Genomic DNA, 27,443 nt, shown 5'->3' with positions numbered 1-27,443 from the left:
TTCACACAGTGGCTGGGATGTGCTCTTGCTGAAGCCAGGTCATTCCCCCATGTGAACACTTCAAGAAGAGTCTCCAGGAGGTTCCAAGATAGGTCTGATCTTGCGAAAGTCCTAAATGATTGTGTTAAATTCTGGATACGGAGGAATACTAATTACTGAATGTTGGCCATAGATCAGACTACAACCTGGGACCTTAGCTTGTGTCATCTTACCCAACCTCAAAAGAGCCTCCTTAATAAGGGTACTCAAATCCCCCCATTGCCAGAAACGGCAGCTGGGGTGGGAAGATGCTTTTGTCAAAGTAACACTATGTCTAATTCTGAAGTCCTTGACTCTGACCCTAAGGCTGGCTTTTTCTGTCAGAGATGCATTGTTTGCTTCCTCTGGGATTAGATAAGTTCTCACAGGCAATCAAGTTATTCCTCTTAAGAGAAATCCATCTTCGAAACTATGAAGTTTGTTAGAAGCTTGGAGCTGCACTAGATTCAAGATGGCCATGGCAATCTTGCGGAGAAAGCTCAGAATATATTCCTTTCTAATCCTTCCCAGTGACATAATGCACCAAGAGTCAAAACAGGGAATAGAAAAGAAAGTTGAAGAATAGACGAAATTGTACAATTAGGCCAGTGTTTATTCACCACCTGAGGCACAATTCTGAATTAGATCATTTGAAAACCATCTTTTGTTTTAGAACATGTTTATTGTAGAATACTTGGGAAGTGGGTAGATCTTTTTTTCCTGCTAATTAAAGAGCTGCTCTGAACACATACCCATTGGTTTGAATTTTTGACCATATAGAGACTTGCAGGGAGAATACTTCCATTTTTTTCCACTGTTGCCAAGTGTCCAGAAATCTTGCTGTAGAAATGGCCTCTTTGAAGTTGACGTAACTATGTTCATGCTTAACACAATAGCATGGAATCTGACATTAGAGCTTTTTTTTTTTTTTTTGACATTGGAGCTTCTTAAGACTGGGTGGTCAGTTTTTTTGCAGATCCAGAAGTCTTCTTACCTGAAATAAAACTGAGTTTTGAGCTTTCAGGTCAGGGATTGGCTGCATTCCAGGGACCACCTGGTGAAATGGTTGCCTCAACTTTTGGATTGTTCTTATAGATTATCCTTTGGTATCTTTAACTTCAAGATTTTTGAACATACAGTTCATAAAGTCAGAGAAAACCTTCTGTTCCTAAGCTGAGAACTCAGAGTGTATATTGTATCTCACAGAACCCACTGCTGTAATGCTTCTGCAAGTTATCTCTTCTCTTCCTCAGTTTAAAAAACCCATTTGGCCCCTTTCTCTCTAAGGGTACATTCCCACAGCCTTCAGAATAGAATTTGAGTATAGTCACAGTTCTAATATATTTTTCTGCCTTGCTTCATTTGCACACATCATATGCTTGTCCAGTGGTTTCCAACTGGGCGAATTTGCCCTCAGAGAACATTTGGCAATGTCTAGACATTTCTGATGGATGTGCACAACTGTAGGATAGAACTCCTGGCATCTAGTGGGTAGAGGTCAGGGATGCTGCTAACCATTCCACAGTGCACAGGACAGCCCCCTACAACAAGGATTTATTCGGCTCCAAATGTCACTAGTGCCATGGTTGAGAAGCCTTGTGGTCTAGCTATGCAGGAGAATGGCTCTTCCTCAGTGTACCTATCACTGGAAGGCACTACGTTGGTCAGAAGCAGGACCTCTGAGCCCAGATGACTGAGCATACATGCAAGTTCCTCTACCTGTCAGCTGTGTGCCTTTGGGGAAGTTACTTAAAATCTCTGTGCCTCACTTTCCTCATCTGTAATATGGGCTTAATGATGCATATACAATAAGGATACTATGATTAAATGAATTAATACATGTTAAGTACTTGAAATAGTGGCTTGTGCATGGGAAGTACTCAATACCTGCTACCCAGCACCATCGCTAATATTGTTGCCATCATTTCACGTACTTGGACTTTGCTTAGGATGATCCGTCTGTGTGGAACACCCTCTCCCATGTTGGTTCATTGTTTAAGCCACATGTCCCCTGGCCATCCATGAGAGCAAATGGCTACTTTTAGTCCTCAGCACATACTTCTAGTAATGCATCCATGAATCACGTCTGACAAAGAGTTGTTCTTCCTTCTCCTTTGGGTTGTGACCTCCAGGAAGAGCTGCAATTAGTTCTAGCTCAGCGTTACATGTCCAGTCCCACACAATAGTAAATACTCCATAAATCATGTCTGCTGGTTTGGGGTCAGGCTCTGTTGACAAGAAGGCTAGTAGACAAACAGTAAACTCATCTTTCTTCTCAGACTTGGTTTAACCTCTTTAGTAAGCTTTGCAAGCTTATAAAAAAGAAGCCTGGATTTAAATGGGGCATATGCAGTGTCTTTATAACCCACTCAGCAGAAGCTAAACTAAGTGCAAGACAGAATCCTCTTCCCTCCCAACAGACACAACACACTCCTCTCCAGCCATGCCAGCCTCCTGGCCTCGGGGAGATATACAGCTTACGTTGTTATCTGGTATTAATAATTCATTACTTCTTCTATGGCCATCTATCTTTATTTCCTATTCTAGCTTGAGCTGTTTACCTTTCCATAGATAAGGTGACCAGTGGCTACTCATTGTTGATGATCACCTACAGGTAGAAGGAAAGAGAGGTTTTTGTTGCTGTTGTTTTGTTTTTCAGACTGTGCTGTAAATCTGAATATTCTATAATGAGGGATTTGCCTTGCCCCCCGGCTTAAAAATGAACTTGTTAGTCTAAAGATATTTCAGCTCATTAAAGAGACATGGGTGTGTGTAAAATGGGGTTAGAATGGCTTCTAAACTACCTTGTCACTAAAAGCAAGGACGATGTTCTTCACCCCCATGAGCTGTAGGTTGTACAACTATAGATGAGGATGATGCCACCTACCTCAGTGTGATGCCTTGGGGATGAAACGAGATGCTGTATGTGCAAGCACATGGCAAAATAAAACTAAAAAATGTTATATAAGAGATAGCTGATTATTATAGTTAATTCATGATGAAATTTTTAAAAATTCTGTGGATTTTTCCTTTTATCTTTTTCTGCACTTCTGGAACATTGACTCATTATACTGTTCTGCAGACAATATTTAGCAACCAATATAATCACTTGTGATTTTTTTTCTGTTAGACAATATATAGCTTGTCTGGAAAGTTCAGAAACAGAAAGAGGCAGTTTTTATTTTTCCTCTCCCTTATGCAGCCATCTTACATCTACATGAATTCTAGAATGAGCATCCGAGAAGCTAGGAGAGGTCTCTCTTTAGCTGTAGTATACTAAATCAGTTGATAGAGCTGCTCTGGGGTTCAGTATGTTACACGGGCACTAGCTTTCTATGCTAGTTTTGCAGTAAAAGTTCTCTAGAATATAAATTGATAGCAGAGACTCCTTTAGATGATGCATAACATCACTAACTGTTCCTCATTCACATAAAACTTCTACTTTTTGGAAATGATAGACATCTTTTGTCTTTTGCTTGTATTTTTTCCTTACTCTCAAACATTTACAAAGCACCTGCCAGACACTGTTTCCAAGGACTAACCAATGCATAGGGCAAATCAAGTATCAATGCATGGGACAAATCAATCCTAGGACATGTCCATTTGACTCTGATGGGAAAGACCAATCATTTTTCAGCCAACACCAGAATTGCAAAGTTGGATAATCACAAGTGAAAAGTGTCTGGAAGTGTGCTTTTTGGGATTGGGTGAAGGCCTGTGCTCACATCCTTGAATATTTAAGTTGACTTTTTCACTGTGGAGCAACACTGGTGTGACAAATGAATATGTACATTGCTTCCATTTGGGTGGTGATTAAGAAAATCATCCTCTCCACTAACTACAGGGTTCTACTATAAAACAGGTGATGACTTGCACCTTACCTGATTTTTAAGAATTATGTACAGCTAGAGAACCAATAAATACAGAACAGTATAAAAGAATGGGGAACCTTCCCACCCGAGAGAAAACCATTTATGGAAATTTTGTTGTTGTTCTTCACAGTATTTATTGTATATTCCACAGTGTAAACCACTCTTTACTAGATGCTACACAAGAAATGGATTCCAATGCCTCCAGAGAGGGTCTTGAGACTATTTTCAATCAATGGAAAGTGCTAAGAACAAATGATAACACTTCTATAAAGGACATTCCTATCCTCCTTTTTACTTTCTCTAGGCTATGGCCCAGAGCACTATCCAGCAGAACTTTTAGTGATGATGGCAGTGTTTTGTATCTTTGCCATCCAATATGGTAGTCATTAGCTAGGTGTGCCCACTGAGCAGTTGGAAGGTGGCTATAAGAACAAAATAATTTTATTTAATTCTAATTAGTATAAATAGCTCTGTGTGGCTAGTGGCTACCATATGAACCAATCGGCTACTGCTTAGTTGGTGATATTCATAAAAAGAGTAACAAGTAATTATGGAGCATTATATTATATGCCAAGCATTGTGTTAAGCATATTATGTACACTAATCCTAATCACAACCTGATGAGGTAGTTACTAATATTATACCCTTTTTGTAGATGAGAAATCAATACACAGAGAGTAAGCAAGGCACCCACATTGCAATCTAGAGCAGGGCAAAGTTGGATTTAGAAGTAAGTGTTCGGCACCCTCAGTTTTAACCTGTGCACCAGGCTGCCTCTCTATAAGATCCCATTGAATTCGTTAACAGCAGTGGTAATTGAAACAACGGTTATCCTGACCTTTTTTGTTACCTGGTTGGGTAGAAAAGCATCAATGAACATTTAAAAATATTTCATCTCTTTGAGAACTTCTGGGCTAATTAAATTCAGAGGTGGCCTACTGAGTAGCTTAGAATTGTTGCATAAAGATGTATCACCCCCCCTGTGCCTACAGAAGGCCATGACCTGTGGCCCTGTGCAGGAACAAGAAACACTAACCCAGCTTCTTATCTGGGGTTGTCATGGAGATTCAGCCTTAAACAAAGATGGTGCTATGTTTTCTGGCTCCAGTAATAGAGCTCAGCAATTAGCCTCATCTTTATTTAGCTTGCAACACCAGTCTGGAAGACTCTCTTGAGAGGAGACCCTGAAATAGCTTCTCACAGTGCTAGCACACAGCTAGAAATGATTTCCTGGGAACATGGTCGATGCCATGTGTGTGATAAACCTGAATATTTAAAAAAAAATAATTTTAATATCCTGAAAAACACTCTGATGTATAAATGACCACCATCACGTCAAAACTATATTGTATGTGTTGATTATCAGGCAGGGTTTAAAGAAAAAAAAAAAAAGTTTCCAAACCTGGATGTGTATCAGAACCCTTGGGAACTTTGTGACATTTTGATGAGCACCAGGGTAGGAAACAAAAGATATAAATTAGACTGAAGTATAAACTGAAGTGCATTTCAAAAGATTTCTTCTTGACAGATTTTCTGCCATAAATAGAATTTTAAAATTGATCCTTGGTATTTCCTTAAATATCTGAGTACTAACAGTAATATTTTAATGTAACATTGCCACGGTAGTGACCGTGTTGAATGTATTTATGGAAAGGAAATATGTGCTGTGTTATGAAATTAAATGGAAGCAAAGTGTGTTTAAATGTGGCTTCCCAGGTCTCTCTCTTGATAGCACAGTGAGCTTTTGGCTTTAAGACACCGTTGCTCCAGAAATGATCAATACTAAACAGGTGAAAGACAAGACGAGATGTATTGATATTTCAATCTGAAAATCCTGCAAGTCTTTCCAGACAAAAATCAGATACAGATGGATTACTTGACACTCTCAAACTTTATTATGTGTGGTACAGAAATAGAAAGGGTACAAGAGATCACATGGAAAAGGATCAGATTGGAATCTCCAAATTCTTTCCTAGAGGAAACACAAATAGAAAAATTCAGTTAATGTTAGGTGACCTAATAACAACACTGATGGCTAACATTTGAATAACTATTGTGCCAAACTCTGTTCTTTTTTTTTTTTTTTTTTTCCTTTTTTTAAGTAGGGGCTTGGTCTCATAACCCTGAGATCAAGACCTGAGCTGAGATCAAGAGTCGGACGCTTAACCGACTGAGCTATGCAGGTGTCCCCAAATTCTGTTGTAAGTGCTTTACTTTTATGTAGTTTTCACAACTATGAAAACTATGAGGTTATATTTTACAGATGAGGAAACTGAGGCACAGAGAGATAACCTTTTCTAAAGGGTCAGCATTTTGTCCACTTGGCAGAAATGGCGGGGTCTCACATGCTGATCCTATTTCACTTTCTTTTACTTTGTAGGGGAGTCAAGTAGGAGCTCCCACTGATGCTACCATACCTGCCACTTTACCCAGGATGGACTGACAACCCAATACCCAGGGAGGGACTGGCTTTGAAAGGGTCCCATCAAAGTAGATCACTGTAGGGATCTCTTTCCTCATTTGCTGGTATTGATGTCTTTCCTAAACCCTAGACAGGGTTCTAATGGGCTTAAAGTCTGAAGACTCCTTTAGTGTCATTTCTCCTGATTTTGGGACTATTGAGAGGAGAGGGACATTGCTGGTATGTGAGGAGGACCACCTAGGGCTAAGCTTGTCCTGGAAATTGGATTCATTACATTCCTTGGTGGGCTGGGTAGCAAAGCTTGCTCAGAATGCAAAACAATACTTGCCTTGGACAATTGCCTGACTGTATGCCCGTGCAGATGGCCACTTGTGGTTGCACTTTTCACCTGAATAGAAACAACAGCTAAAGTCTCAGTCTGGACTTTGGCAAACCACCACAAATTAAAATGCAAATAAAATTTGTAAACATGACCAAAATGAGGAAAAGAGAAATTAAGTTCCTATAACAAAAATCTAAATTTTTCATGCTAACCCTGGGAGGCCAGCTTAATCAAATTTTCAGCTAACACAGATGATAATGACTCTGGTGGCCAGTTTCTTTATAGAGCTTCACTCTGGCAAAAGCAGAGAGAGAAGGAAGAGGTGATGAAACTATGGTGGGAATTAGCTTTCTGCATGTTTGTGCCAGGGAAGTGCCATTTTTTAATGTGAGCAAATCCTTTTCTGAGCTTAATTTCATTTGCTGAGGTTCTCATGCCACCGGATGCGGAGGTGGAGTCTTGCTTGCAGCAATCAATATCTGATGACTTGGGATTTTAACTCTGAACAGGCTGCACTCAGCCTGGGGTGACCAGTAGGCTTGAGTGTGTTATTCAGTGGAGTTCAATGAGTTCTCAAGAGTTAAACATTTTCAACTCTGGAAGACCATGTTCTTGGAAGTAACCACTACAGTCTTTAATTAATTTTTCAGACCACCAAAAGAATCTAAGAATAGGTGAAAGAGTACCAAATTGTCTTATCATTTGCAGTACCATCCAGGAAGAAAAAATGAAAGAGGGCTTCAAAACGTCTCTGAACTCCGATTTTGCTTTCTGCCTTGAAGCCCTCGAGGGCTTCTAGAATCAACCGATGAGAGCAACAAATGTTGATGAGATAGATTATGTAGACTGAAATGTTGTGTTCCATCTTATTTAATTTCAGAAAAGTTGATTAAACAGGACTCTGGGCAGAAGCCCCTGTTCAGACATGCCCTGTGCCCCTGGGCACTCGTGTGTCACTAGGAAGTTGCTGCACTGCTCTGAGCCTCAGTTTCTCCATATGTTAAGTGGGGACAGTAAGTCCTGTGTCAGTGGATGGTTGAGCACTTTGTAAGTCTGTAGCAATAGGGATAATATGGTACAATTATTATCCTCATCATGTGATACTATTATTAAATTGCTATAAAGCACCATGTGAGGCCCTTTGAAGACAGAGATAAATCGGCCCAGCCCTTCAAGGAAGTTCTATATTTGATATAAGCTTGATAAATACTAAACTTCAAAGTATCAACAAAGATCTCTGAGGGGTTTTGTTAATTGATTTTGTTGTAGTATCCTGGCCTCGAAAGGAAACAAAATGTGTTTTCAAGCAAAGATTAAGGGATTCTGTTCCACTCAGTCATTATTCTGTCACTCAAGACACACCCCAGAATGATTATTTGTACTTAAAATGCTCTTCAGCTTGCCAGCCAGCGTGGAGTTACCTGTCGAAGTTAATCATATGGAGTGGTTCATGTATCGGGTGGTATGAGCCTATCTGTCCCACAGCAGCCTTGCTGAGTAACTGATAGTCTTCCCTGTCAATTTCACCAAGCTGAAAGGCTATTACTGACCCATCAAAAGACCAAAGTGACCCATCTTGGAAACAGCTTGTTGTATCTAGAGAAAAGGTTGCCTGACTTCATTGGCAATCTAGATGCCATTCCTTTCAACTTTGATGGTTTATGGAAACAAAAAATGTAACCACAAAAAGGAAGAGAAAGCAAAGCCAATTAGAATAAAACAGAAAGATGAGCAGGGACTAACAATGCTACGTCATGTATGCACAGCCTTTGTAAAGGAAGGCTTTTGTTGACAGGATTCCATGCCACCTTCATGGTATCCTCTGGAGAAAAGCATGCTCCCATCTTCTACCAGGGGAAACTGAAGATCACATAGGATAGGACTTACCCAGGATCCCAGAAGACCATGAGGTGATAAAGCTTATGCTACCTCAAATATTGGAGCAGAAACTTAGTGCAATTTTCCTTATTCTTGGCCAGAGAAAAGAAACAGCACACTCAAGGTCAAAACTAATTCTTGGACCAACACTTACGGGAAGTGGGGTTGCTGATTCATATCGTGTTCTTCTATGTGTTTGGGTCAGCTCAGCAAGAAGAGGCTGTGGACACATTTCCTCAATCCTCTTAGTGCAAGCTGGGGTCCTTGGAGGTTACTCTGAAAAAGGGCAGAGATATAAGGGCATTCAAAACTAATCTTAAACTTGAAAAGAAAAAAATAATGAGAATATTCATGTGGATCATAAAGAGAAATAATGATTACCTTTGATTCCTAGAGAAAGTTAATTTAAAATGCATCCAAGTTCCATTGTACAGCCAAAAAAAACCAAAAAACAAAAAACAAAAAACTCTGCGAAGCTGAGACATGTCTTTAGGAGGCAGAAATAAGAGTCACCATCACTTGCGTTCTGAGAGGATGCTCATTCACAGTAATTGGGAAGAAGAAAGATTGTAGAGATTAACTGACTTTGGTTTAGGATACACACTGTTTTCTTTTTAAATGCAAATGATACTAGGGGCCTAAAAGACAAAATCTGTCCTAGATGCCAGTTTCTAAAAAAAAAAAAAAGTACTTAACAATCAGAAAACTACCAAATTGATTTTGTTTTTACCAAATTAGAAGCTCTAACCATTTAAATCAAGTGTGCACAGGATCCATTACCAGTGGTAATTTTGAAGTTCACATGCCCTTTGAAAGACAAAATAGATATCCGTAGGCCATAAAAGGAAAGAAATAGGCACAAAACTGTCGGTTTTATACACAGGGTTAGCTCATCAAGAGAGACCTTGGTTAATTACCTATGTGCAGATGCAGCATTGACCGTCAGTTTTAAGAGTTTTAGGTAAGAACCGCAACATAGTTTTAAAACCTGTGACACCACAGTCAAAACATGGTCTTTTCAAGGCAGTTTGTAATTTTTAGAGGTTTTATCTGGAAGAATACAACTCCACTTGCTCAGTCGGCAGATGCAGTATTTTGTTATTAATAAATACTTATTATTTAAGGTGTACATACTGTGTTCTAGGTCAGGTTAGGAGGCTTTGGTATGTGAGGTATTATATATACTCCAATCATTCCATGTGCACTTTCTGAGAACCTAGTGTTTGTCACACCCTGTGCTAAAGGCACAAAGATAAAGCTGACTTGGTCCCTCTACACACAGGCCGCTCTCCTGCGTGTCATTCCCTGCAACCATGTGCATCCAAACACAGTACTTGAGCCTCACAGAACTGCTTTCTAATCCCAGCATATACCATATTCTTTTGTACTTCTGGCTCTTTGTACATACTTATTTTCTGCCTTGTGTGTCTTTCCTTTATGCTTGCCTGGAGTCCTCCATCTTTTAAGACTGGCTCAAACAAAACCTGCTGGGTGAGGCTGTCCCCCTGTAGCTTGCTAGCACTTGGTACAGACCTCTCCTAAGACCTACTCTTGTCACTTTGAATTCAAATTGCTTTCCTTTGAGTCTTCCTTAAGATCTGGGCTCCCTGTGGGTATTGTTCACTTCTGTCCCCAATTCCCAGTCAGTTCAGGGCTGGCCTAGAGGAGTGGTGCTTGACAAACATGTCTTTGATGGACCCAACTGAAGAATACTCTTAGAGTTCATCAATCCTGGCCAGATGCTGTGGTGCCGTGATAAAATGTAAAAATTAATTGTCATAGCTTTGGGGCATGATGCATATGTTTCTTTTATGCTAAGAAAGAGTACAAATTCCAGCCATGTGAACTTTCATCCCGTTTTTTAAGTGGAACTGAAGTTGTAGAACCAAGTTGGCAAATACTGTTTTTTTGAGGATGCTGAGATATCAAACCCCAATGAGAGAAATAATGGTGTTTCACAGAGCTCTTAGGTAGAAAGAAATAGGCCAACAAGATTTATAGCTGCATTTATTTCTAAGGTGATTCTATATCAAAGGTCAGGTAACATATATTCTGTGCTATGCTATACTTACAGAGTGTTTCAAGATGGATTTTAAATTGACGGAGTCTCCAGTTAGCACAGAGATATCACACTGAATGTTAAGGAAGAGGGAGAGTCTTAATATGATACCAAAACATGGCTTACACAGTTCCGCAAAGCTTTAAAATGTAAGATAACCCCATTATAGTAATTATAAGAGACGAGATTATTGATTTTTTTTCCAATACCATTTAATAAATTAGTGAAATGTCAACAATATAACCAGTGTGCTTGCTAGGAAGAACATAGCTTGTAAAAACCAGACTCAGGGCTATTATTTGTGAGGCTGAATTGAACTGTTCAAGTTTTAAAATGAGAACACCATCCTGTGGTGTGAAAATTTACCTCCTAACAAAACAACCTGTTTCCTGACCTGGTAATGACGCCAGATTGATTGTGTTTTTGTTGCTTAATTGCATTTTAAAACAATTGTCATTAGATTGATAACCCTCTGCAGAGTTTTAAAATCTACAAACATCCAGACGAGAGATGGCAGGCAGTGCTGATTCAGCTGATGTCTGGCCTGTGGTGTCTGTGAGACAGGGCTGTTTCGCAGAGGAAGGAGATGCAGTGCGTTTTCAAACCAGGTTAGGTGCTGTTCTGTCTGAATTTGAACTTGCCTCCTTCAACCCCTTCCAAGCAGGTGCTTGATCTGCCCTGTAGATTTCACCTTTATTGGAGTGTGCTGGCTGAAACAAGTCTTACTAGCCCCGGAGTACAGAAGTTTACTCGAACCTACAAATTTTCCATTACTGTTTGGTCTGCCTAAACACAGCATAGAAATGGATTTGAACACACAACCCTACACGCCTTCCTTCCCTGTTCTACTGAGCTTTCCTGTCTTATTGTAACTTGAACAAGGTAAATCACTACCCTCTTTGAGTAAATGTAACTTGGACCAACTTTCCAATTATTTTTTAAGTAGCAGTATAAGATCATTATCATTAATTTGTAAAGCCACCTTCACATTGGCAGAAAAGGAGAGCACCCAGTCAAAATCTTTGGAACAAGAAAATCCTAGCCAAAAGTTATTTTGAAACAGCACATCTTAAAAGTATTTTTTAAACTGAAAAATTGACTTAGAACATTTTCATCTTGCATCCTTTAACCCAAAAGGCATCAACTTAGAATGGAACTAAAGAGAATTTTTAATGGATTGAGATTAAATCTATCATTTTTACCCAGGGAAAATCCCTTCTCTTTTATTCTCAGAGAGTCTCATGTTAAAGGACGATTCAAGTGATGAGCAGCAGTGTTTTGACAAGCCCTTGGAGTACAAAAACTTGAAATCTCACTGGAATACTGTTATATATTCACTGGGAGAAAAGAATGCCCTATTTAAAAACTAGGACAGATCATGTTGATATGGAAAAAGGAAATAAGTGCGTGAACAATATATCCCAAATTAAAGACTGAGTTGCAGGCACCTATCTAAAATCAACAGGAAATGTAATTACTCTGAAAGGACTCTTGTCCAGTCTTACAGTGCTAAATGGATTAAAAAAAAAAAAAAAGACACACAGCAATATTCTGATAAAAGTTCCATGCTAGCAACATAGAAAAGAGGAAGACTAGCCCATGTTAGGAAGCAGTATTCCCCCTCCTATGACAGGACCTCTCCACTCTCTCTTGGAATCTCTCTACAGATAGGTTTCTCTATTTTGTAAGTATAGTAGCAGGTTTAAGGGAAATCAAAAGGCAACCTTTTATTCACAGCCACCACATGATTTTAATAACTCTACGCCATGTTTAACACTGTTTTCCCAAAGTTGGGAATACTTTGACTTTCAGCTGGATAGGGATGCTTGTCAATACAAGGGTTCTTTTCCACTGTTTTATACTACTGTGTAGGCTAAAGGAGGGAGGTAGTGATAATAATAATGAATAACAATAATAAAAATTCATACATAGCGTATATCTTTTAGTGAGAGCCCTAAATAATAAACATCAGTGAAGAATCAATGATTATTCTTATGTCTGCTCATTCCCATGCCCAATTCACACATCACACCATTTACCATTTCTCCTAAGCTATTTGTTTGAATACCTTTGGTATTTATTGGTAATTCCTGGGTTTGACTAATATTGAAACTCATTATAGATTCTTGAGGTCTTTCATTGAAGCTTTCCTTGCTCAGTGACATGACTGAAGTTGGTTCCGTGTTTCTCTAAGGCAGAACCATGAGCCACAGTTCATCTTCAACACACTATCAAGCCCATCCAGCAAAGCCTTTTCTAGTTCCTTGCTGCAAAGAAGGAATCAAGACTTTTTTGGGTTTGAGATAGTAAGGCCATTCATTGTTTTTTGAATGAATACATTTCTGGGAATGTATTTACTAAAAATAAACCAGAACAAACATTTTTGCTAGGTTTGTAAAATGTCCCCCTTTCTTCCCTATAAGTTTCCACACTGCCTTCTAAAACCAGAGCAAGACAACATACATTTAAAAATAATCTCTCACCATCGGTAATTTAAAGTAGCCCAAATACCAGAGTGACCAGCACCAATTCCACCACTGTTGGCTACTTGCTCAGAAAAGACAAATGTACACACACCCACATGCATGTTCTCCAGAAAAGAAACCAAGCATGTGACCCATAGCAGCTGTCTGCACTATGCTTAGCAAACAGATCATCTTTGAAAACATGTTTCATCATATAAATAGATTTACAGGTAATCATGCACAGTTTTCATGGAAACACTTCTTTTCTCAGTAGAGACAAGAACATACAAATAAATAAAAAATAGATTGTTTCTTACCTTTAAGAAAGCAGGCAAAAGCTATACTGTTGGTGGGATAGTGTACCAAGTAACAGACTTTTGTACACTCTTTCTTACTGGTGGTATACAGTCTACAGGAAAAGTAAATATATAGGTATGTATAAAATAAATCTGCACACAATATTCCTTTTATTCTTTTTTTTTCCCTTTTGAAGAAGAGGCTGCGATAGAGACCATAGACATTACGCTCACTCTTTCAGTGTGCTCAATAGCCTTTGGTAGACCAGTTCATCACAATTCAGGTACCTCTGAACATGGGAGTGCTGGTGCCTCTTGATTTAAGGCAGTCGGGTTTTAGTTGCTTGAGCTGTAGCAGTTGAGGGAACCAGCTCCCAGATAAGTTATCTATCTGGTCAGAGCTTTCTTTTCTTCCTTTTGCCATCCCTTTTTTTTTCCTCAGCCTAGTCCAGCCATGCTGACCAGCCTGCATGGTTAGTCCAGCAGGATGAAACAAATAGCATAATGTTGAGAATGTTAGAGATCCAAACAAATGAAGAAGCAAAACAAAACAAAAACCATAACAAATTAACACAGCACAGGAGCGTTTTCCAGAATTTTCTAGGCATCATTACTTATGTAGGGCTTGGTGTCCATATCCATTTTCCAGCAGTATATATATATATATTTTAAATCAAATGCCTCCTTATATTGACAGTTCAACTATTTTATGTAATAATTACCTTCTTTGAGAACAGCACAAATTTTCATGTATGTTTTCCTTATAGTAGGTGCAAAAATGGTAGTAAAAAAAAATAATAAAAAAAACAGCATCAGAATACACACTTGTATTTAAAATATCTTATTTTAGATTTTCTATTTTAGGTACAAATTGTCGGTCTTCTAAAATATGCTTCATCACACAGTTTACTCATTAGTCTAGTGTATGCCTAGCCACTTTGTCAGAGTCAGTTAATCATATATTCCCACATCCAAGAAGGGGGAGTCCCAAGCTGTCCACCTGCCTGATATTTCTAGTTGCTACTGACCTTCCAGAGTCTAAACTATCTGCAACCCATGCAGGTACTTGAGGACTTTCTCTGCACTACCTGGGGACATTGGCTTAGAAAATGGATGGTAGTTTAGGACAAAGGTAGGTAAGGGCTGCTTATCTCTATGCACTGCAATCCTTTACAAGGAGAGCATCTGACCAGAGGATAATTCGCAGAGCACCTTCTGTTTCTGATCAGTCCAGGTGAGGAAGGCAGCAGTTTTTATCCACCCATCTCAATAAAGCCATGCTGCCTCAGTTAATAGTATTCATCCAACTGGAAAAGGTTGGTTAGTTGACTAGCGGCCATCGATAAGCCATGTTCCAAGCACAACAGGTCCTCTTGTTTATTTGGCATCTACATGTTTGCCACGAACAAACATCTGCCATGTCAGCAATAGAAAGTGTGGGGAAACATGCTGAATTCAGGCTGCAGATGTGAGAACCAGAGCTTGAGGTGCCCTTCTTTTTAGAAAGGAATGTTGAGAAGGCATCATCGTGGCCAGATCTAAAGCTATCCAAAGTAGGTCAGGCTTTTCTGATCCTCTAGCTATAGAAATCTTGTTTGTATACATAATTCAATAAGTAGCTGAACTAAACCCTTAGACCTCCTACTGTTTTTCAATCCCAATGCAGAAGCCAACTAGCACTCGCCCAACTCTGAATATCTAATGCCAGTAGTGTACAGATACATTAAAATTTTAAGAAGATTTAGTTTTTGTGCAATCCGCATGGAAGTTTTTCTTTTAAGCAATGGAATTTCGACTGAAGAAGCAACCTAAGAGGAAAACTGAGCTTCTTGGGGAAAACTCAGGCAGTGTTGGGGCAGTTTTAATTTCTGCCCATAGTAAGCCAACAAGCAAATTCATTTTTATGTAGACATGTAGTTGCAGTAGATGAGTAGAAGCGTGCATGCACCAGATGGCAAGCTGCAATGATGGAGCAGAGCTGTTAAAAATGAAAACACTCAAGATTGAAATGCACTGAAACTAAGTGTTAAGAGCAACAACGAATCAGGGGACATTGCTGTTTCATTATTTACTTTGTAGCTCATACTATAAACCCGACTTCCTCTCAGATACCCTCTCTCAGAGAATAGTGTACAGAATTTCCCCTTTGGAAAGACATGTTCCTTTTTCAAGTACATGGTGTGTGCTTTTGTTTCTTTTTCATCAAACAGCTTAGTTTCAGCAAATAATTCCTTTGTCTCTGCTACCAAAGTTCAGGAATTTGAGAATATTTGAGCTCTATTTGTTATTAAATAGAATATAGTAATATTCCCTCACATCAGGTAGTCTTATTGTTTATTTTCATGAATTTTTCATTACTGCTCTTTGCCTACATATATACATTTTTGCATTGCTCAAGACTGGTTTTCTGAATAAAATTACTATCTATGATACCACTATTTCCAGATTAGTGGCTCCTTTGGATCATTTGAAATAACTACAATTGATTGTATTTTTGTCTCATCTCAAATGTTTCATCCCTTTAAGTTGACTTTATCCCAGGTCAACATCACTGCTAAAACTTTGGGAGACATTTCCAATATGTGTCCTAGATAAAATCCTTGCCTATTAAGACATTAATTTCTAGAGATGAGCTTTCTGACATAGTATCTCACACCGATGGCTATTTAAATTGAAATTATTTGAATTATTTAAAATAAACAGTATTTTTCCTCAGTTAAGTAGCCATATTTCAAGTGCTGATTGGCCACATGTGACTAGAACATTTCTACCACTATAAGGTTCTACTGGGCAGATTTTGTGTGGATAAACTCTTGATTTTTTGGGGGGGACCTTTGGGAGCTTGGTCATCAGAAACACCAATGTTTGGAGGTACATGAATCTCCTCCTATAGTTAGGCAAATACCTATTCAAATTACTTATGGTATTTTAGGGAGTGTCTACACAAAACCAAAAGCACTAAAACAATTTTTAAATTGTTTTGGACTGTTTATAAGACAAGGACTATTTGATTTCATTTTTTTCCCCTGAAATGTTTATTTTTGCTCTGTGTAGACACCAAAACATCATTAGCAAAACCCAACAAAACTTTTTCATGGGAAGGCACCAAATGAGTTCCAAATGGAATAATTGTCATGATTGGCATAGATAATAAGTTATATAAATTTTTGAGTAAGTAAGATGAGGCCTCTACCTGGGCAGCCTTCTTTGAGCTCAAGTTACTCCTATCTTTGTAGACAACACAACAACAATAATACTTTTCCCAGCACATTTAACTAAAGAGTCTGCAACACACATCATTACATGCTTTATATGCAACCTGAATCATCAGTTGAGGAAGCCAAAAGAGTAATTTCTGTTTTGGAATTATGACATGACACTTACATTCTTAGGAACAGAGCAGCGAAGAGAAGTAGGCGTGGATTTGGGAGTCAGACCTGGGTTTCAGTCCAACCTCCACTGCTAACTAGATGTATGACTTTGGTAATGGCACTTAATCTCACTAAGCCTGGGTTTCTTCGGTAAAAAGAACAATTCTCCTACCGAGGTACTGTGAGGGGTAAGAGATCTTGCACACAAAGCATTTTGGATAATGCCTATTTCAAAGGGTAGCTGATGCAAGAACTACTGGTAGTATTAGTGTTACTATTAGTACTAGTGTCAGTATTAGTGTTAGTATTAGCATTTTACAACCACTATTGTATCCAAAACAGCTTCAGCAAGAATAGAACCTAATCATTAAATGTTAATAATAGTAGAAATGTTATTTGAAAGCTAATTATTTTTAAGTAGCAAAGTACTGAATTGTCCAAATTCAGAACTTCTAACGTGGTCATTTTTTTTTCAATACATACAGACTTTTGACCATATTTTCTTCTTATTGATTTTTGGGCATATCTAGTAAAATTGTGTATGTGTGTGTTCAGATATAAATGTAAAACACTTAATGGAGTGTCTCTGGGATAAAAATTTTATAAAATGCAAGTCTGGCAAGGGGTCCTATAATAAAACACTACAGAAGTATAAATGTGCAGGTATATTTGTCAACACAAGTATGCATAAAAATAGATGCTTATGCATATATATTCATGGAAATATTTCTTTTTGGGCATCAGTTGCATCTACTGCCAGACAGCCTTTAACTGTACCATCACATCCACATAACCAATCATATTAAAATGTACTTTTCTGCCTTTTAAGGAATGAAAGGACAATAACAACTGATATATTATTTTCTAGATGCATAATGTTATGACACACTTATGACATAAATATTAGTGGCTCCATTTTAAATATGAAGATGCTGAGCTTTAGGATAGCTCAGTGATTCTCAAAGCCACACATCTGGGAAGTGGAGTGGTTGGGATTTGAACCCAGGTCTGTCTCAACCCGGAGCCTCTTCCAACATCACATCAAATACCACAGGATTCACTATCCACTTTCCCTCCTCTCAAATGACCATTTGCTCTGAAGACACAAGAACAGAGGCTATATCTATTTCTCCTTTCTCTTGGTGTGGTCTTTGTCCTTCCTCTTGCTTTGTCCCAGAGTCCCTTCTATTAAAAGGTCCAAGTGAACCCCACGATATTGTTAACAAGCCTTTGTAACCCTGTCTACATATTCTCAACAAGTTTCACAATATTCACTCAGCCAACTGCTTAGAAATGGAGAGGAGCCAAGATCATGGATCTTTGCACAGTATTTGTCAGGAACAAACTCTCTTGCCTCCTGGTCTCCAAAGATCTCTCTCTTACTTGCAGATTATAAAGGATTACCTCAGAGTCTTTAGAATAGGGATTCCTTTCTGCTTGGCGAGAAGACTTTGTCTATGACAAAATCAGTTCATAACTGAAAAAATGTCTTGAAGGATTTAATGAACAACCTGAATCCCCCTCTACTTTTTAAAACAGAAAGTATTATGAGCACTCGAATCTGCCACAATTCTATTTGGAACTGGTCAACTCATTCCTAGAAAACAAATCCTGGAAGTAGTATTTTTAATCTAAAATGCACTCTTACCACCATATCATTAGTAAAATTGGCGAGGGGGAATTCTGTGTGTTTAACCTCTAGTTAAACAGTCTTGTTTTCTTACAAATCGGTATGTGTATGTCCATCTTTTTGGAGTCATTTGCAGGTGTTACTAGAGGCTACCCAGGGGTTGCAGATATGCTATGTGGCATGTCAGATGTGACATTTCACCCTTAATTCCCTCCCTAATATTTTGTCTTTCACGGAATTAAACTGTGCTGCTGTGGCATGGTAGATGTTTTTCCCATGTGGGGATGTTACGACCATGGTAGTACTCAGCCTGTATACTTAGGTGTTTTCTTGTTTCTAGAAAGCTGCTTAGTAAAGAATCATAACCTTCTCTACATTCATGTTCCAGTGAAAAGAAGTTTTGCTTTCTAAGTTATTAAATATTCCAGTTTTATTCCCACTGCTACAGTTTAGTCAGGTGTTAAAGCTTCCCTACTGGGAACTGTTCCCCTAACATGAGGAGAGCAAGAAAGGTGGGTCACAACCTGACAGGTATGTTTCTGTTGATTGGAGGGTTTGGTACCAATGAATAAGAAGGAAGGGGGAGATTTCACACTTCAGAAGCGGAGTCTCTAAAAGCTTTTCTCCCCAGGGGGAGCAAAAGTGAAATGGGGGCAAGAATAAGACAAACTCTTAAGAGCAAAGGTTAGCATTCACCCAGGAACCCACTCCATTAAGACAAAAATGGATACCGTATTTCTCCAAAGAAAGGCAAACTCATACCACAGTTCCTAGAGCTTCCTGATGTAGGAGGGGAAGTTGAAAGGAAAGGAAAGTTACTTACTGTTTGGGTCTACATTTTCACAGAGTTCTGTCTTTGCCTCACCGTTGGGTCTGTCACTGGGTTTGTGTGACAGCCGCGATGACATGGTGGCTGCCGTGACTACCGCCTTGAAGCTTCGCTTCCGCTTCTGGACATTGAGTTCAGGGTGGAAAATGATGATGTACACTTTCGGCATGTAAAGCATCCCCAGAGCCACTGACGCACTTAGGTTCATGGAGATTGTAAGTGTGGTAGTTTGTATGTAGAGCTAGGAGACACAACACACAAGACACTATTACAAATAAAATGACTGCAAAGGAAGTCTGAATACTTAATACATGACATCAAGAATGACTTTGGCTAGGAGAGAAAACATAGCCATCTCCAGGGCCATCTCATTAAAAAAAAAAAAAGAAAAAGGAAAAAAGGAAGTCAGTATAACTTGGTACATTTATTGGAGAGTTTTTGCCTATATTAATTGATCGAAAGCCTTTGGGTGAATCCGTGTGCATGGTTGCCCTGGAGAAGTCTCCTACACAGAAGTTCATAGTAGTAATCAGAGTTGAAGTACTTTCAATCAGAATGGCAGATGAATATGAAGACGTGAAAATCACAGAAATTTGTAATCTTGAGTAAGGGTGGTTATTTTTTATCTTCCATATATACACAAAATGATGAAAATACACGATTTCTTGCTACACAAAGACTCTGGGACCTTTGAAAGTTATGTTAATATATGTCCCTTTTGTATTATTATTTTTTTTAACTGTTCACCTTCACCATACCTACAAAGTAGTGAGTTAAGTTGCCCTGAAAAGTAAGTCCTTCTTGCTTAGTTCTGATTTACAAAACACTGATGGCAAGGGCCCAAGATCTAGTGGTATTGGCTTGTCCAGTCTCTTTATGTTGACAAATTGCTAATAGGGTGCAAAACCATCCTGACGCTGTGTTATTTGTGGTGTGGATGGTGTCTCCATAACTCTCCTTGTCTCCTTTGGCTCCCTTGAAAAATCAGTAAACAACCATTCACCAGAGCCTCAGTTTGAAATACAATACAGAAGTATCCAGGCAGCCAATAGTTCTGATGAAATACTTGTATGTTTAGAGAAAGACTGTTGGAATCACAGGTAGGAAAAAGACACCCATTACACGGACAAGTGAGCTCCTCCATCGTGTTTATGTAAGTGTCTCCTGTTTGTCAGCACTGCAGACACAACGATGCACCACAGACCCTTGTTCCCGCCTTCCTGGTGCTTGTGGCCTAGTCAGGGAGAGATGGTCAGTCAGAGGACTGGGGCAAAAGGTGTATAAGTACAAACAGAGGCCAATGATATAATGAAAACAGTTCTCTGCGTGTGTAAGTAAGGAAGCTGGCCTAGACTTGGGGCTGTAGGTAGTTACTGTGCAGTGTGTTAAATCACTGCCTTGGTTATAAACGTGAAAAGATGGTGGAAGGGCATGGGGATTTGTGAGATCAGTAAGGAGAAAACTACAGACAGCTTGCCTTGGTCCAGTTGTGTTTATGAAGTGCCCTTTTTTGTGATCTGGAGCCCCACCCCTCTATATTTAGATATGTTTGCCTTTTGCATGACTTCTAAAGGCTAGATTAAATGTGAGGTGATAGATGTGTTAATTAACTTGATGTGGTAATTATTCCTCAATTATACATATATTAAATCATCACATTGTATGCCTTAAAAAGGATCATGTTGTATGAACCTGAATATATACAGTTTTTGTTAATCATACCCTAGTAAAGCAATAAATAAAGGAACACATTCATTCATTCATTCATAAAATTTCAATCACATTAAAAAAATGAATAGATGCCATGGCCTTTTGTGTCAATGGAAAGCCGACGATATATTTATTCAATCATTGTATTCCATAACTTCCATAGCTAGGTCTTCCCATTGATCAGAGGATAAAATCCCCATCCTTAATGGAGTCTACAAGGCCGCACATAGTCTGCCCCCTGCCAACTTTTTCAGACATTTGCCACCACTTTTCCCCCACCCTTCTTCCCAGGTCACCATCCATATGGACACTCCTTTAGGTCTAGAAGATGTTGTGTTCATTCAGCCACATTTAATACATTTAATACATGTAATATTTATTTTTGTTTTCCTCTGTATGGAATGATTTTCCTCTGCTTCTTAGAACATGCATCCTAGGCTTCCCTTGCCTATAGCCCCAAGTCTAGGCCCACTTCTTTACTTACACATGCGGAGAACTGTTTTCATTATACCATTGGTCTCTGCTTGTAATTATATACCTTTTGCCCCAGTCATCTGACTGACCATCTCTCCCTGACTAGGCCACAAGCACCAGGAAGGCGGGAACAAGGGTCTGTGGTGCATCGTTGTATCTGCAGTGCTGACAAACAGGAGACACTTACATAAACACGATGGAGGAGCTCACTTGTTCGTGTAATGGGTGTCTTTTTCCTACCTGTGATTCCAACAGTCTTTCTCTAAACATACAAGTATTTCATCAGAACTACTGGCTGCCTGGATACTTCTGTATTGTATTTCAAACCGAGGCTCTGGGAAGAAATTAAAAGAGACTTTGCCATCTCATGTGGAAGGAATACACTTTTTTTTTTTTTTTTTTTAAAGATTTTATTTATTTATTTGAGACAGAGAGAATGAGAGAGGGAGAGCACAAGAGAGGGGGGAGGGTCAGAGGGAGAAGCAGGCTCCTTGCTGAGCAGGGAGCCCGATGTGGGACTCGATCCAGGGACTCCAGGATCATGACCTGAGCCGAAGGCAGTCGCTTAACCAACTGAGCCACCCAGGCGCCCGGAATACAGTTTTCTAACAAATGTTAATTTGAATGTGCATGTCTTTGAATGGTTTTAAGGAGCCTCCAGCGGCTAACTGTATAATATGTAATGAATGTAAAATAGAAAGACAAAACAATATTGAATTAATGATCCTTTTGGTTGTGAATCAGATTGTATTTTAAAAGCTTATCTTCTCCTACTGGAATACTTTCAGACTTTGAACTCCTTTCCACTGTGCCAACCTACACCATTTAAGAAAGGCTTACCATGGTCACAAGGCTTTAAGGACCTAGGCAATGTTGCTTCCTTCCTTCATGATCCCTGCTGTCGTCCTACTAATGAGACTTTGCAAATCATGGTTTAGCAGTCCAAAAAAGAAAATGATATAATTTGACCTATGGTTTTGTTTCTGTTTCTCTGTTCATGAGCAAATTTTACAGTTGAAGAAATCATCCACAGTTTATTATTTAAACATAACTATAAATGATGTATGTACATATGCTTCTGTATGTGTGTGTCTCTGTGTATGTACACACTTTTTCTTAACAAAGACTACTTAGCAATTTAAGACCTCAAAAGCTATGATGTTCATTTTATGGAGTGTTTTATTTCATTATTCTCAAATTAGAGCCCATTGAGACTTGATATTTTGTGTTGAAACTTTTGCAGTCTCTGGTGAACTTCAGAAGTATGTGAAAACCAACATGAATGCCACTGACCAAATTCCTACTCCCACATTTCCTCTTTATACTGCATGGTGTTTAAGAATGAATGATCTGAAGCTCATCTGAGGTTCGATTCCCATTTCCTAGTTCTCTGACCTAGGGCAAAGAATTTGGCCTGTCTATGCCTCAGCTTTTGCATCTGTAAATGGGGATGATAATAACAGTACCTACCTCATAATGTTGTGTTGACAATTAAATCAGTGTTTGTAAAGTACTTAGGGTCAGACCCAGCAATACTATAAAAGTATTTTGGAATAAGTATATAGGTATAAAGATAGGAAGGCTTTAGTCTACAGGGATTCCAGAGGCATTGGTCCACAAAGATTCAAACCCACCAAGCCCCAGGAGAGGACCCAAGTCACTGTCTCTTTGGCCTTTGGTGGGAGGCTCACCTTTTGACTGTATTTATTCTAACATCAGCTTTTAGTATATTCTTTTTAACAAATTATAACCTATTTATTTTTAGTCTTGAGGCTATTCTTATTTTACCTGCTGCTTACTGTAAAATACGTTACCCTGTTTATTTAACCTTGGGTATTTGACAATATTTTATCTTCTTTATAATTTCTTTAGCAAGGTCAAGGCATTGGTGATCACTGTTGGTCCTTTTCATCAAAACAAGAGGCCCCTGACACATGGTTTTACTGAGATCAAGCCTCTCCCCAGGGCTGGCATTCAACTAAACCTCATCCCATTCTGGCTATCTGAGGATAAGCCCCAGGGGAGCTAAGTCTTCCCACCTTGGCCAATCCTCGATGACTCAGGATGCAGATTGCCTTGGAAATTCCATGTGTTTTGATAATTAAGCTTTAATTTTATCATCACCCTAAACGAATTTCCAGAATCTAGTTTCTGCTCCTTGGTTGAATGTGGCTTTTCTAACACCCATCATATATAATTCAGCTTATATAACCAAATAGCATTCAGGCAAGGAATTTACAGTACATATATTCTAGAACAGTGTTTATTTTAAAGTCTAATCCATGGAATTTTGGGCTATTTTTCTCTCTGTCAGTTTCCTCATTTGTAGAATGAAGACAATAATGATTCCTACCTCATATGGTGGTTTTGAAGATCTAACAAATATATGAAAAATGCTTAGCATAATGCCTAGGAAATAAGTACCCATGAAATGTTAACTACTTATTATTATAACTACTTTTAATTAAAACTACTATTTATATTCTGCTTAATATTTATTTAGATTAGGTTGTTGGAGTGCAGATCTCAAGATGAAGGCTCATAACCATTTTCATTTATTTAAATAAATGTCTTTTTACATGTCTTTTTTTTTTTTTTTTACATATGTCTTATTGATTAACTAGGTTGTAGTGTCTAAAACACCAGGCCTATTCATGTCTGGTCTGACTGAAATGTACCAGCAAGTATACTGTTAGGTATATGCTTAATTTAATGCCAGACAAAGCCCACCTGAATCTTTTTCATCTTGGTCTAAGTTCATTATCAGATAAAATGCTAATCCATATTACGAGATGCCATTATTGTTTTGTAAGATGGTGTAACACTACGGTTACTTGAGTTCTCTTTGTCTTTTTATTGCTAAGATACTAAGAAATTTGAAAAGTGGTCAGATAGTGCTCATGAGCAACTTTGAAATTTGCCAATTCTTCTGTGTAAATTTATTTTGAGAGATTTCAAGGCAAGCTATTGAAAGTTGTATAGTGACAGGCTTCAAACTTTGAACATCATAGTATTTGAGATACCATCCAAAGAATAATGAGAAAAAGAAAGAAGTGAAGAAAAAATTTGTAGGGCACAGAGACAGATACAAAACTGGATCACGAAAAACTCAATTTCAGGTTTTTTAGTTCATCAAAATACTCTCATCATTACTACTGCTGTCCTTAGAAGTAAAGACTACACAAATGAACTCACAATATATTTATACTAATGAATTACCAGCTTTATCTGTAAAAATACTATATTAGAAGAAGAGTTCTAGGACTATTTGATGGTGTCAAACCACTGATGTAAGAGATTATTAACTCATGACCCATGCTGTAAATTCACTGTTAGTTCTCTTTTCTAGATAGGCTATGTGAAAGACTTATTTTTCCACTGTTGGTGCATTCACCCATGTACTGGTTCTGCATTTTCCTGAGATACTACCAAATGCCTGCACTGGCCCAAACACTAAGTACACCATTGTGAAGATGATAGACATTCTCCCTCCATCAGGGAGCCATACTCTAGTGGCAGGAGGAAGGCAATCAAGAATGAACTAATTCTTCATGCATCAACTAACTGTTCATCAAGTCCTTTTTCCCACAATGTATATTGGCCCCCATTTCTCCCTCCTTTTCTTATCTCCTTTGCTGACCTGTTGTGCCTCTGACACCTTGTTTGTATTTGATGCTTCATCCAGTGGCCCCTTCTACATAAAGCCTTCCCTATGTCCCCAGTCAGGGCAGTTCCCCTGTTCGCCCCTGTCATAGGTACAGCTCCAAAGAACACTTAACCTGGTCTGCTCAGGAGAGTATAGCCAGTTAGTTGTGCTTTAAGCTTTGCTTTGAAAATGCAAATGCATCCCTAGCAGATGGATGTGTTAGGGAACAATTTGAGTACAACACAAAGTTGTGTTTGCACGTGTATGATTTTTTTCCCCAAGAAACATCAGATGAGCACAGTAAACTACCTCCAGCTGTACCAAGCCATGCAGCAACACACAAAATGCACACACACACACACACACACCTCAAACATCTGCCTTTGTCCCCCTTGCACAATTTTATAATAAATCACAAGCAGCAACACTCCTGGCACCTCCTTCCATGAGCAAACTTTACCTCCTTTTTCTTAAGGTAAAATGCCATATTTATTGTAACATTTATGCACTGCCTAGTCATTTAACTTGTGTAAAACCATGCCACCATTTTTATTAGATATTTTTTTTACATGTCACTGGTGATGTTTTTGAGTGTTATGTCCCTAACCCAATTTTTCCCATAAATTTTGTGTTTTTATTGCACAATTTTGCATAGCATGGTGATTTTTAAGAACACATATGTCACATTAGAGCAGAACCGACTGGATAATAAACACAATGTCTGCTAAAAAGTGTACACTTATTAAATTCTGGTTGAATAAAAAGTTCTACACTTGAAGCAGGTATTAGGTACCATAAACATCCTTGGCATTCAACATTGTTTTGGGAAAAGCTATTATTTATAGTCTGTTAGTATTATCACTATTATTGTTGTTATTATTTTGTACCTCTGTTTCCTTATTTCTAGAGTAGAGATAATAATAGTACCTCTCTTAGCAGGTTGTTGGGACCAAATGGGTTGACCATGGTGGCATGCAGCAACCATTCAGTCAAGTGTATTAGTACCACTGATTTATTAATTGGCTATAACACTATGCCACTTTTCTTCATATTAGTACATTTCATAATGACAATCTTTCTTATGAAATCTGAATCACAGCCTTTTTGAGGAACAGGCATTTCATTAAGTTTGCTTCTCTTTTGTTTGAAAGCATTCTCAAACCCCTATTTTATCTGTCATTGACTCTTTTATGAGAAATAGTAAATTCTGTGCATTCCCATGTGACAGTTGAGAATTGGGACAAGAAGGCCTTGATGGAGTCTTCAGGTGGGAAGAGAGAAGTTTTATAATCCTCAGGACATCCCAAAGTCTGTGTAATAAAAATGAAAAATGTGTCTGATGGAGTCCCAGAAAAGAAGTGTTCATTATTACCTGACAGATGCCTGGAACATTCATATGACTGAATTAAATGGAATTTCCTGGCAGTTAAGACCAGTGTTTACCATCCTCACCACCTGCACCCCTTGCTTCCTAATTAGAGTAACCACGTTTTTGAGAAGAAAAAATATTGACATATATTTGTGGATAGGACAGGATATTTGCAATTGGGACTTCCTCAGTCATCTGGAGGGTCAAACATACTGAGGACTCTTGGCTTAGTTATCAAATAATGCATGATGATAAAAGGATTCAGTATAATTATGGGGGAGAAACAATTGTTTTTCGGGGTAGAGTTGCATCTTCTAGAAGAATGGCGTAATGGAAAGAGTAAGGTCTTTGTTATCAGAACTGATTTCAAATGTTGGCCTCAGACTGTTGGTTGGTGATATTGCACAAACTACTTCATCTCTGGCAAGTGACAGACTCAAAGTTCAGACCCTAGCAATTTGTTACCAGAGTCTCTGATATATGACCCCACCTCACTCTACCACTACCATGGAGATCTTCTCACCATTTGTAGTTTAAAGGGTATCATGTGTGAAAAGTAGTGCACAGTGCCTAGAATATGGTGGGTACTCAGGAAATGCAATTGTATTTATTACAGTTGATGGCCCCATCATCTGTAGATAATTTTCATACTATTCTATTTAGACCTCCTATCTTTGATTAGGTAATAAAGAGGGAAGGAGGGATGGAGAAAGGGAAGTGGGACATACATAAAGAGATACACACACCAAATATTATAGGCCACACTTTGTGGATAGGTGTCTGAAATAGAATTATAAATAATGAAGGCAACCAGATGACTATTGGACAAGACCTAGTTTTACTGTGTTTTGTTTTTGTCATTTAGTATTTCTAGGCAGACATGATATTACATCTCTACACAATTACATTCTTTATTTGGATGGACATAAGACAAGCACTCCAGGTGAATGTAAATGAGTTTCTAGAGTATGAGATAAGTGAATGTATCATGCTTGAAATCATCTACATCTCAGTTCTTTGCTCTCCTGAGCAGAAGCCTGGTGCTCTGTCTATTCCAGTGAGATGCTATTAGTACAACTGAC

General features: G+C 38.5%; 1 protein-coding gene across 7 annotated transcripts in view; it reads right to left on the bottom strand.

Annotated features, from left to right (window-relative positions):
* The window catches only part of GRM7 (glutamate metabotropic receptor 7), a 906,130-nt gene that overhangs the window by 36,407 nt on the left and 842,280 nt on the right, over nt 1–27,443 (bottom strand). Inside the window, exons 9-12 of one of the 7 annotated variants that reach the window (XR_004300389.1) lie at nt 19,157–19,403; nt 8,894–13,445; nt 8,667–8,788; nt 899–6,700 (exon numbers count right to left, since the gene is read on the bottom strand). Coding sequence is in view for 3 of the 7 variants with exons in the window: in XM_032411836.1 (XP_032267727.1) it covers nt 13,375–13,445; nt 19,157–19,403 (318 nt within the window). In the remaining 4 variants the exon portion in view is untranslated. Of the gene's footprint in view, nt 1–898; nt 8,789–8,893; nt 13,446–19,156; nt 19,428–27,443 lie in introns of those variants that run through there. The other 6 variants (XR_004300390.1, XR_004300391.1, XR_004300388.1 and 3 more) reach the window with 6 other exon arrangements.

This window comes from Phoca vitulina, unplaced genomic scaffold (genome assembly GCF_004348235.1).
Source record: "Phoca vitulina isolate PV1807 unplaced genomic scaffold, GSC_HSeal_1.0 scaffold13, whole genome shotgun sequence".
In the NCBI taxonomy this organism is placed as follows: domain Eukaryota; kingdom Metazoa; phylum Chordata; class Mammalia; order Carnivora; family Phocidae; genus Phoca; species Phoca vitulina.
This window is presented reverse-complemented; position numbering and strand designations above follow the sequence as displayed.